The sequence below is a fragment of the Nicotiana attenuata genome, chromosome 8, assembly GCF_001879085.1.
Source record: "Nicotiana attenuata strain UT chromosome 8, NIATTr2, whole genome shotgun sequence".
NCBI classification, from domain to species: Eukaryota; Viridiplantae; Streptophyta; class Magnoliopsida; order Solanales; family Solanaceae; genus Nicotiana; species Nicotiana attenuata.
The window spans coordinates 13,999,065-14,011,804 of NC_031996.1; the positions used below are offsets into that span (position 1 = coordinate 13,999,065).

Sequence of the window (12,740 nt, forward strand, 5' to 3'; positions counted from 1 at the left end):
AAGTGTGCTCTCTAATAGTTTAAGCTTTTAAGTGAGATTACACACTTTAATATGGTATCAGATCAAGCATAGGTCCTAAGTGACCATTATAAAAATGAGTTTTCACATGCTTGGCCACTACCCTATTCCTTCGGGGTAGGGTTAAGGTTTGCGTACACACTACCCTCCCCAGACCCCACTAGTAGGATTTCACTGGGTCGTTGTTGTTGTTGTTGGCCAATGAAAAAAAAAATGAAGCATGCACGTGAGTGGCCCTGCTGAAGAGATTTTGTAAATAAAAGTGTACTCTCTCTAATCTTTTAGACGAGATGGTTACACACTTCAATATCATTTAATTGCACAATTCTTATTAAAGAAAAAATATTCTTAAGTAGTGGACTTCCATTAAAATAGAGCTAGGTATTTTTCCTTTTAAGTCATATGTTTAAAACTAGACAATGTGACTAGTCAAGAAAAATTTAGTAAAGGTAAAAAGAGAAGCTGAAATTTAAGGTTCTTCAAATCACCAAAGGATGTAGTTGGATGAATGGGATCCTTAACTAAAGGTCAAGTTCAACCACTGAAAATGGAGAAACCTCTAATAGGGTGTGGATAAGCCAGACAATTAAATTCAAGAAATCTCATATGGTTATTAAAAGAAATCTCAAGAAATTAAAATGAATTAACATGATGGCTGAAACTAAGAGTACAATAAGTAAAAGATACCACAAGAGGAGAAAGCATCCAAGAAATATATGTTATTTTGCAAAGCTCTTTACTACTATTATGATTAAACACCTTAACTACTGCAACTAGAAGCTTACCACTTTTTACACAAATTGGATTCTTACACAAAGGATCTTAAGACTACATGAATCTACAAGGATTTCTTATGAAATTGAATGCCTCCTGTTTCTTGAAGATGAACCAGAAGATTTAATTTCTCCTTGAATAATCATTGAAGTTGGACTCTGAGAACTAGCAGATGTCTCAGAGCTCCGGTTTTCGACGTTACCAGACACCTTACCAACAACAAACAGCTTGTCAAATATCCTCCTTGATCTTGAAGGCAGCAATTGCGCACCACTACTTCTGTTTTTACTACCCTTTTTAACCAACTTCATGTTCTTTTGTGGATCTTCATCTTTAACCTTCATTACACTCGATGGTTTCGATACATTGTGTTTTTCTGGCAATGATTTCTGCCAATATTCTTCAGTCTTCCTAGTGGAATCTAAGGCATTACTGTTTCTGTTGCTTAAGGCTTGAACTCCAACAGCTGCTCTAATTTGCTCAAAGAAAAGGACTTGAACGACAGTCCGGAGAGGCAGCCGTTCATTTTGTGCTGCATGCATAGATGCATCCATTGTTAATTTCCTCACATCCATTAGGCCACATAAATGCTTTTTCTCAGCTTTTGTCAAACTTGAGTGCTCCTGCAGTGAAGAGAAGCCATTATTAGTACATGATTAAACCATAAGCTTCAAAAATCGCATCCAAAACATTATATACAAGGATATTATTTTCCTTGTATGTATACATTGGGAAAGGCCAATACTTCCTTCTATTAGATAGCTGTGTAGGTCCAATATGAGATTGGAACATAGTAATGTGAAGAAGTGTTGTTTCATAGACAACGCCAGGATTTGAAGTTTATCGGTTCAGGATTCTAGCTTCGCCCCTGTGTTGTTTAAGTCTTTGTTGCTCGGATCCTCCAAATATGTTGAAGGCTGTGTGTCGAATCTTCCAAAGTTTTGGCATTTTGGCGGATCTGACACAGTGTATGGCAACATATTGGAGGATCCAAGCAACGTAGGTTTAGGTTCAACTGAATGAGAGACTTCCGAAAACTTTGGACCACATTAAGGACTTGGAGAACTTATGATAGAAAATAAATAAATAAATAAATAACCTGCAGATAGATATCAATTGCCCCATATAATGCATCATGTATCGGTCTTGCTGAGTCTGGAACGGATTGCAACAGTTCAATGAAACTCGAGAGACTGACGTTTGGGTCACGAGCAATTTCTGCAAGATAGCCATCAACTAATTTACCGACTTTCAACCATGATCCATGCCCCAAGACGAAATCATTGTTGTTCTTCGCGGAAATGTTCTTATCCCGATTGCTTCTTTCACGAGTCATGAATCGGTCCACTAGGCACTTCACTAGTTCAACATCGTAAACAGTAGTTTGAGGAGACCTTGATGGAATCAAAAGATCCTTGACAGAAGCCTCGTCCAGCTTTAAACTGATACTTCTTATAAGATCGTCCCGTGATGAATCATCCGCTCCCACAAGAATAGCGACTTTCAATAACTTAAGCAAGAAGCTACATGAACAACTAACGCTCTTGTCAGAAGGCAATAAGCAAATTATTGTTTCTAACAAAGACTTGTTCCTCCTACTGTGAGCTTCAGACACCAAAGCTTCAATAGAATCAGGCAACCATCTCATTGCATAAGTTCTTAACGCCTCACCAATAACACTACCATCCATTCTTCCCTTGGATTTAACCGCAATCATAACTCGCTTGTAAAGATCTATCTCAAGTTCACATATATCTTCAACCCACCAATCCTTTGGCACGGATTCAAGGTTCACAGGGAATTTTATCCCAACTTCAGTGATCTTATCTGAGACTGCTACTTTTCTGTTATAAGTATAGGACCATGTAATAGTCGACGGATCCATTGAAGTTTTGGATGCAATAGAATCTATACATCTCCCGACCACCTTCAGATCTTCAGACCACGGTAGAAGAGATTTGGTGGTTTGTAAAACAATGATCGAATCTTTCCAGCTGCGGAAAACACTGGAATTGAGGAATACCTCGATTTTGAATATAAGATTTCCTCTGTCAACGTCTTCAGTCATCTCAAGGTACTCAGCCGCACAACGGGCAGCAACAACATTGTAAGGATTGAGAGTCACTGTCATTCCGTAGCAAAATTTGGCGCAAATCTCAAAAGCTTTAGGTCCACCAGGAAAATCAACTAACTGAATTTCATCAGAATCCTCTTCATTTGCTTTTGAAACAAGCCTTTGCAGCTTGTTGCTCTTGGACAACAGAGGAAACTGGCAAAGCAAAATCAGTGTCAACTGTAAATCAGATACAGACTCAGACTCAGATGACAATCAGTATAAACTGTAAATCAGATACAGATTCATAGCCCGTTTGGCCAAGCTGCAAAAATCAGCTTATTTTGAGAAGTGCTTTTTTTCAAAAGTGCTTTTTTCAAAAGTACTTTTGGTGAGAAGCAGTTTGTGTTTGGCTAATTAGTTTGAAAAGCACTTCTGAGCAGCAGTTAGTGTTTGGCCAAGCTTTAAAAAACTGCTTCTAAGTGTATTTTTTTTCAAAAGTGCTTCTCAAAAAAGTGCTTTTGGAGAGAAGCTACTTTTTTCTACTTCTCCAAAACTGCTTCTGCTTCTCCTCAAAAGCACCTTTTTTTCCTTCCAAAAGCTTGGTCAAACACCTCAATTTTTGGCCAAAAGTACTTTTGGCCAAAAAAAAGTACTTGTGGCCAGAAAGAAACTTGGCCAAACATGCTATCAGACTCAGATGACAAAATCAGTATAAACTGTAAAGGTTTGGAGATAGCTTATATTTTTATGTCAAGAACAACTTAGCAAACAAGTCTCCTACCATGTGCGAGGAAAGATTTGGTAATCTCAAGGAGTTACTTTAGTCTAAAGGTCTTCCATAAACACAAGATTAGTACGTACTCTCGTATTTTTTTAGTCTTAGGTTTCTATTATTGCTGGTTGTTTCTTTCATTTTGGTAATCTTACAATCTTGTTGTCATTAATGCATCTCTTCCATGGCTCCTCACTATTGTTCTTGCCGTTTTATTTTCATTACTGTTGTGCTTATGCTTTACTAAGCCGAGGTTCTATTGGAAACAGCCTCTCTATCTCCACGAGGTAGGGTAAGGTCTCCATACACATTACCCTCCCCAGACCCCACTATGTGTGATTACACGGGGTATGTTGTTATTGTTGTTGGTCTTTCATACACACTTGCAGTTCACAAAAAAATGAGATGAAACCGAAACACGTGGCAAATTCATCAAACTAGAAATTTTCTCTTCTACATAAATAATCTAGTTCTACATGCAAATATGTTCACTATCCCTAGCTCAAGATCATTGAGGAACAGCAGCAAACAAGTTTTGCTTGTTACCTTCTCTCAATTCAATAGAACATATTTGAAGAATAACAATCAAGTACCTCTTTTTTTTTTTAATGAAATCACCATTTCTCCTACAAATTTTGGGGAAATTCAGTCCCTTTCCCCCTGTTTCATTCCCTTTAGGCTCTCCTGGACTTAAGGTGGACGTGTAGTCTGGCTCGACCAAACGTACCATCGGATTTTAACTTAAGAACACAGCTCAATCGTTAACAAACTTACTCCTAAATTTTATGCAAGTTCGGTCTTTCTCCCTTGGTTTCATTCCCATTAAGCTTCTGGACATCACACAGTCCCTTACAAGTCTCTGAGCTCTGGGCTGGGGAGAGAGCTGCTCAGCACAGATGCGTGTTAAATGTTTTTATGAGCTACAATCTTATAATTTTAACACTTGATGGGCACATGTATTGCACTACAAACAGAGGCAGAGCCAGGATTTGAAGTTACTTGAAGTTACTGGGTTCAGGATTCAGTCCTTTTAAATTGCTGGGTTCAGGATTCAGTCCTTTTAAATTGCTGAGTTCTAAATTAAGAATTTGTACATATTTAATGAATTTCTTAAGATAAATATAAAGTTTACCAAGGTTGCTGGGTTCGACTGAACCCATAAAATACATACTAGCTCCGCCCCTGACGACCAACAGCATGAAGAAACATAGAGAGGATAAGTATTCTCTCTCAACAAATAGGCTAGATAGGATACGTATTCGACAACTAAACCGATTCAAAATGCTTTTTGCATATTTGGATTAAAGTACAGACGACGATGAAACTTGAATCCTAGAAGAAAATAGACAGGATAAGCACTCAACAACCTAATTGATTCCAAATGTTTTTTCCATATCTGGATTATATAATAAATTTGCATCTCCCAACTGGTGGACATGTTAAGCACATAGTATAATTAAATGGACATTGTAGCAATATTCCCTTTGGCATGAAAGATCAAGTTACCTTGTGAAGATAAAACTTCACTTCACCAATAATGACGGTAACATCTGTTGCCAATTCGGATGACACGTACCTACATCAGTTGATCAAAATTCATATACTACATAAGAATGTGATCAGAGCAACTGAAAGAAACAACACAATGATTTTTAAAGGGAGAACATAAAAGAAATTGTGGCTTATCAACATAAGATTAAGAATTTTAACTATGCTTTATTCAGCCAGTAATTAATTGTATCTCTTTTATCTGTTTTTGTAGTTAAAATTTCTGCTACTTAAGTTATCTAAATGGCAAAAGTAAAGAACAAAACAAGAATTTTCTGCCAGTAGTTAAGTGCACAGGAAGTTAAATTAAAATCTTCTTTTTTTAAGAAAAAGAGATCAGAGATCCATGTGATAGACAGCTTTTCCTTAAACTTTATAAGTAATGTACAACTGAAGTTCCTTGAATATCAATCGAAAATATTCTCATAATCTTTTGTAATACAAGAACAATGTATATTAACTAACTGCAGCTCAACAATCTAATTTTAGCTTTGTGTTAACTAAAAATGTTTCTACTGCCAAATGTTTGCTTGTAAAACATAATCACAGAATCTAAATTCTAACAGTGACAGTTTTCTTCATCGCGTTTAACTTTTGTGCAATGACAATATATAATCTTTTTACACCATCAGATTATGCGACTCGACTTATAACAGCAGGTACGTCTCTAGTAATCCACATTAATAACTTAGTAACAAAAAAGACAAACTATATAACTCGTTATAACTGGCTAAAATGCACTGATAGAGTAAAACTCATTTGAACAATCATTGTATATAACTTAAATCCTTTTCCATTTTGGTTCCAACATTTTTAACAGACTATAGTGCAGGTATTGTATGTCAAATTAAAAAAGGGCAGCCCGGTGCACTAAGCTCCCGCTATACGCGGGGTCGGGGAAAGAGCATGACCACAAGGGTCTAGCAATCTTACCCTGCATTTCTACAATAAGATATTTCCACGGCTCGAATCCGTGCTGGTCACATGTTAGCAACTTTATCAATTATGCCAAAGCTCTCTTTCAAATATTGTATGTCAAATAGTAAGTAGATTAAACAATGTTACAAAATATAAACAAAACTAAGATGAATTCAAATAATTGAAGATTATTGACCCCACCAAGTCTATTACTATATGAGTAGTAAATATTGGACCACCTAATAATCAAACGCAGAAAGTAGATTCAAGACCACTTTTTGAATGTGCTCATGCAAACCACCATCAAAATTCTTAAAAAAGGTAATAATGAACTCTAAATTAGACAAATGAAAGAGGCACAAAATCAAAAAGTAAATGAATATTGCCTGCTTTTTAAGTTGGCAACAGTAGTAGGAGTATAAAATAGAATCTTGTACCCACAACTTTTAAAATAATTCTTAAAAAGAAAAAAGAAATCCATTATTTTAAGAAGAATTAACTCAAATAGCAGCTCAACTAACCGTTTAAACTAAAATTATATATAATTCATGTATGATATATTCATAACCGTATATAATTTATGTGTACGGACTAAAAAAATTAAACAACGGCTATTGTGTAAAGATCCTTATTTTTAATAGCTGTCTCTTTTTTTTTGCAAAGCAATCTCAAAAATTGGTCTGCAACATGTGCAAGAAGTGGAAGACACACTGCATAAGATGTGGTGCTCATATCCAAATAAAAGATGAAAGATAAACCCAAATAATAATAATTTTTTCTATAAAAAAATTAAAATAAGGAAATTCCAAAAAAAAGAGTACGGAAATCAAAAGGGGTTACCTTCTTGTCATGCATACTACTACTACATATTGATAGAATCTTTACACTATAAAGGGTCGTTTGGTATCATGAATAAGTAAAACTAATTCAGGGATAAAATTTAGTATCGCCTTTATCTCTTGTTTGGTTATTCAAGAGTTATCTTAGAATTAAATATACTATCGGGATAATTTATACATGCCGAATGGTGGAATAATAATTATATGGAGAAGAAGAATAGGAAATACAACAAGAATTTTCAAGAAAACAAAAAGCCCAACCAGTGGATCAGTAGAAGGGAACATAAATTCAAGTGCATTTGCAAAATAAAACAAGAAAATAATAAACCATTTACGTACCTTACACCTTTTCCTTGATCTTGAAATGTATCAGGTTTTGATCCCAACTTCATGAACTTCATATTTTTTTTCTCCTCAATAAATAAAACCAAAAATCTCTGCTAAAAGACTCCAACTTTAGACACAACTAACTAATCCAAGAAATTCTAAAACTTTCATTTTTATGACTCAAGAAGAAGAATATTTCCAGAGAAGAAGCATATTCTAAACTCCAAAACAAGCAGAAAAAAACAAACTGATAACTAACAGAGCATAATCTTGATTTTGTTCCCACAACTACCTCGATTCTTGAGCCACACAACTTCAATTCCCATAATAAACACATTCATGATTTTGATACTCCACCATTTACTACTAGTATGCTAAAAATAAAATAAAAAAAGCTAAAAATTAAACCAACCCCACATGCAGAGAAAATTGGTTGAGTCTTAAATTTGTCGCCGCCTTTGAATTAACTTCCCCTATGCTAGCCATAGACACAAATCTCAAAGATTTCTGCAGCTCTTTCTCTCTCTGTATATAGATATATACTTGGTGTGGGGGGAGGGGGACGTGGTGTGTATATATACTGAATACACTGATGAAATTGTCGTCCAATCTTTGAAATGTTTGCAGGAAAAAAGAGATAATATGAGAGAGGAAGTGTCAGAAGAAAGAAAGTAGAAGTGTCTTTGTTTGTAGATTAGTAATAGTAGTAGGGGACTGTGTTTGACAGAAACCAGCCTGGTTGGGGAGAGGGGAGGGGAGCATGGTGTGGTAATAAAGGAGATCTTTTTTTTTTATTAACAAGGAAAATATAAGGAACTTATCGGTCGTTTTAAGCAATTGCACTCCATTTAGCTATTTGAAGTGTTGAGTAATATCGTGTAATGTGATGACCCGATAGGTCGTGAGAAAGAAATTCTTGCAACTACGAAAACTACAACCACCTCTGTGAACAGACGCTTTGTCAGTTCATTTTTTATATAGCTTTAATTCAATAATTAAGAAAAAAGGTTAAAAAAACTGAAGAAGCACCCTTGATGATTAAATCTAAGTATATTCCTTGGAGGCATTCAATGGAAAAATAATATTCAATCAGGAAAAAAAAGGACAATGAAATAACTTCGTCCAAAAAATACAAATCCCACCATCTTTAATTTTAACATTCATTTCTGTGTTTCGACACCTCGAATAGCTCTATTCAGCCTTCCTCGATTTTGCGTGCACAGTTTGTATCTTTATCCGAAAGGTTTTTATGAGAAAATTGATGAAAACGTGAAATCGTTCCTTAAAAACTCATTTGAGTTGACTTCGGTCAACGTTTTGTGTAAATGGACCCGGATCGGTGTTTTGACGGTCCCGGTGGGTCCGTGTCGTGATTTGAGACTTGGCGTATGCCCGAAATCAAATTCGAAAAGTCCCTAACTTGATTTAACACCATTTGTCGAAAACTAGAAATTTAAAAGTTTAAAGAATTCCTAAATTTTGTCATAATTGGATTTTGTTGATACTGGGTCCCGATTTGGATTCCGAGAGTTCGATCAGCTCCGTAACAATATTTGCTTCCAAGGTGCGTAAGCACGTTTTCCGTTAGCTTTTGAAAAATTAAAAGTTTTGATTTTATAAAGCTTGAAATTCTAAAGTTTGACCCGAGTTTGACTTTGTGGTTAACGGGCCCGGAATTTGATTTTGAAAGTTTGTGCAAGTCCATTTTGCTAATTGAAACTTGTCTAAAAAAATTTGGCGTGATTTTGAGTTGATTTGATAGGATTCGGACGCTTGGTTGAAAATTTTGAAGTTCTTGAAATTTTCTTGAAAATACATGCGTTTTGGCATTCAATTCTAAATTCTAGGTGTTATTTTGGTGTTTTGATCATGCGAGCGAGCTGGTATCATATTTTAGGACCTGTGTGTATGTTTGGTTGAGGTCTCGAGAGGTTCGGGCGAGTTTTGAATAAGTTTGAGCAATTTGGCACTTTGGGCCGCACAACCTCGAATATGCAGGCTTGTTAGTCTGACTTCGGAAGCTTATATATTTTAATCTATAGAATTTGTAGATAATTCAAAAACAAAAATTGTAGCCCTTTGAGTCTAGTTTTGAGAAAGTTAAACCATTTATCATTTGGACATTTATACGAAAAGTTATGATCGATTTATTGAAGAATGGTACTGCAGTTGATGCCTGGAAATAAGCTGAAACAGGTCGTCTTTTAAAGAGGCGACCTGCCTCGGCAGCTTAAAAACGCATTACAACTTCTTTTCTTCATCTTTTTTGAAAACTAGTCCGAGAGTGGCGATTTTTTTCAAAGGTTCTTCAAGGAAATCGCTGGGGGTAAGTGATTCTAACCCAGATATGATTATATTTCATGATTCAATAATTATTTTCATCATTAAATTAGTAGAAGTCGGAAAAATTATAAAATCTCTCAAAATTGTAAAATGAAGAGTTGAAGGGCAATTCGATATCGGAATTTGTTAATTTTGGTATGGTTGAACTCGTATCGGAACGAGTGTTCGAGTTTTTTTAATTTTATCGGATTCTGAGGTGCGGGCCTAGATGGTTGACTTTTGTTGACTTTTTCGAAAAATGATTTAAATTGAATCTCTTTCGAATTGTGAGTAGTTTTTAAAGTTTAATTTGAATTGTTGGCCAATAAATTTCTAGATTTGGTTGGTTCGGAGGCTTGTTCGAAAGGAAAAGTCGTGATCAAGTGATTGCTTGAGTTGCAAAGCAAGGTAAGTGTTTTGCCTAACTGTGTTGAGGAAAGTATTCCTGCGAATTGCCATTGTTTGCTATATGCGGGGGTGATACATATATGAGGTGATGAGCGTGTATGTATGTGTCATGGTTAATCATGCTCGGGGGTAAATTATACGTTTAATTATGACTTGTAGAATTATGTGACATTCTTGTTCATGCCTTCCTTGATTTCTAGATTACCATGAATACGAAATTAAATGCTAGAAATCATGATTTAGCTTATTATAATTTGATTAAAACTTGACGGACTTTTTGTGAAATTATTGATGTACTAAATCCAGTTGTTATTATACTTAATCACAAATACATCGTTACGACCGTTATTCTTAAGAAATTGAATTCTATACTTGAGTTGAAGATCATTTTTTAGACTTATTGAAATATTTGAATAATAAAGTACTTGGGGCTTATCGAATTGTTATTGGCTTGAAAGTGGTGATTGATGTTCAATTGGAACATTCGCTTGAACACTCTCCTTAATATTATTCATGCTTCCTACCTTGCTTGTTATTGATATACATTTGCTTGGTAAGGAAGAGTGAAAAGCACGAAGGGTGATGTCGTGTCATTTTATATACATTATTATGTGAGGGAAAGTGTAAAGCACGAAGGGTGATGCCGTGCCATTTCATCTACATAATTATGTGAGAAAAAGTATAAAGCAAGGAGGGTGATGCCGTCCCATTTCAGTTATATTATCATGCACATTATCATACGAGGATGATAGTAAAAGCACGAAGGGTTGATGTCGTGCCATTTAAGTTACATTGTCATGTTTTTATATTACCATGTGTTCATGGCACGAAGGGTGTTTTCTCGAAGGCGAGAACGAGGGACATGCATTTTGTTGTGATATCTTTTCCTTGTGTATGTATTCATGCCTTTACCTGGTACTGTTACTGTTACACCTATGTTTTGTATGTGGTTGTTGATATTGTTCTGTCTTAATTCTTTATCCCAATTATTGACGTGTTGTCCATGTCTTTCTATTTGTTTAACTTGCAAATATCATGCTTTCCCCCTTGTTGTCTCATCTACACCTATGCCTTTTTCCTAGTTTGTTACCGTCGTCCATATGTACTGCCTTGTTCATTATTGCTTTCTGTGTGTCTCCCACTTTATCGTTATTTTACTAGCATTTCTTTCACCTAGTTGGTATTGTCATGCGTATGCTCGGTAAGGAAGAGATAAATGCACGAAGGGTGTTGCCGTGCCAATTGATTTGATCTACAAACATATATTGGGTGAGAATGAGATAAGTGCACGAAGGTGTTATCGTGCCATTAAATTTGATATCTTGAATATATTCCTCACACCAAGAAATTATGAATTGAATGAGATAAATGCACGAAGGAGTTACCGTGCCATTCCATGTGATATCTTAGATATGTTTCTCACATTAGGAAAATTATGAAATTACTACTGTGATTTCTCCTAGTAATCATTTATTGCCTCGCATAGCTATTTTATTGTACTCTTATGTGTTATGTTTCATAATTATTTCCATTGTTAGTCTATTGCACAAGTTATAACAGTGAGTATCTTTTACTAAAAATTCTCGTCACTACTTCGACGAGGTTAGACAATATACTTATTAAGTACATGAGGTCAGTTGTACTCATAATATACTTTTACACCTTGCGTGCAAATTTTGGATGCTGATGTTGCTGTGTATGGCGGGAGCTGGCATTGAAAATGTATCTACAATCCGGTCACAACTGGCTCTTGTTCTTGGTAGCTTCAGAATTATTAATCTGTTCGTGTTTATTTCAAACAGATGATGTATTTTATTTCATACCACTTTTGTAAATTCTAAATCTTAGAAGCTCATGATTTGTACTACCGGTCCTTAGAAAATGTATAAAGGCTCAGTTATTCTATCATTCATTTTTCTCAATAAATCTAATTAAATTAGATTGTTAATTGGCTTACCTAGTGGGTTGGGTTAGGTGCCATCACGACTAGTTGGGTTTTGGGTCGTGACAGAGACCTTCTTATATAAAGGGCGATCCGACATACTAAGCTCTTATTATGTACAAGTTGGAAAAAGATCGGACCATGATATCATATTGAGTCATGTGTAGGTTGTTTTACTTTATATTTCTTCAAGAGGCTGATTTTGTGACTAGAATCTTGATTTTTAAAATAAGATTTGTGTGCACGTTTGGTTTGAATCCCCGAGGGCTCAGGTGAGTTTCGGATAGGCTACAGAGTGATTTGAACTTGAAAAATTTTGCTGGTGTAACTGAGCAGGCTGCAGGCCTCTGATCTCGCATTTGCGAGATCAGGCATCGCAATTGCGACCTCTGAGGGGTTCGCATTTGCGAGCTAATTCTCGCATTTGCGAGGAGAAGTTGGGCCAGCAGTGTTCGCAATTGCGAACTTTCCTTCTCATTTGTGAAGGGAGTCTGCAAATGGTAGGGATCGCAATTGCGATCAATTGGTCGCAATTATGGAAGGCCAGGCTCGCATTTGCGAGGCTTTCTTCGCGTTTGCGATGAAAGCAGGAATGGGGAGAATTTCGCATTTGCGATATGTTCTTCGTATTTGCGGGGCTCGCATTTGCGAACCCCAGGTCGCAAATGCGACACCTGCAACTCATCACAATGTCTTTTGGACGGGATTTTTCGTTCATTCTTCAAATTTTCAAAACCTAAAATACAAGAGGCGATTTTCCAAAGAATTCTTCTTCCCCAAATCATAGGTAAGTGATTCTTAACTTGTTTCTTTCAA

At 35.9% G+C, this 12,740-nt stretch overlaps 1 protein-coding gene across 1 annotated transcript; it reads right to left on the reverse strand.

Annotated features, from left to right (window-relative positions):
* On the reverse strand, positions 721–8,020 carry LOC109230956 (BTB/POZ domain-containing protein NPY1). Its single transcript, XM_019396459.1, has 4 exons — positions 7,265–8,020; positions 5,127–5,196; positions 1,892–3,061; positions 721–1,415 (listed from the first exon to the last, which is right to left on the reverse strand). Exons 1-4 carry the CDS (start codon positions 7,324–7,326, stop codon positions 870–872), a joined length of 1,848 nt encoding a protein of 615 aa, XP_019252004.1. The 5' UTR covers positions 7,327–8,020; the 3' UTR covers positions 721–869.

What these genes read in the sequence shown, in the direction of transcription:
- LOC109230956 (XM_019396459.1), bottom strand. Translation starts at nt 7,326, where the DNA reads ATGAAGTTCATGAAGTTGGGATCAAAACCTGATACATTTCAAGATCAA. An exon ending in GATCAAGGAAAAGGTGTAAG is followed by an intron (nt 5,197 to 7,264) that starts GTACGTAAATGG and finishes CAACTGATGTAG; the next exon opens with GTACGTGTCATCCGAATTGG. An exon ending in CAATTGATATCTATCTGCAG is followed by an intron (nt 1,416 to 1,891) that starts GTTATTTATTTA and finishes TCTTCACTGCAG; the next exon opens with GAGCACTCAAGTTTGACAAA.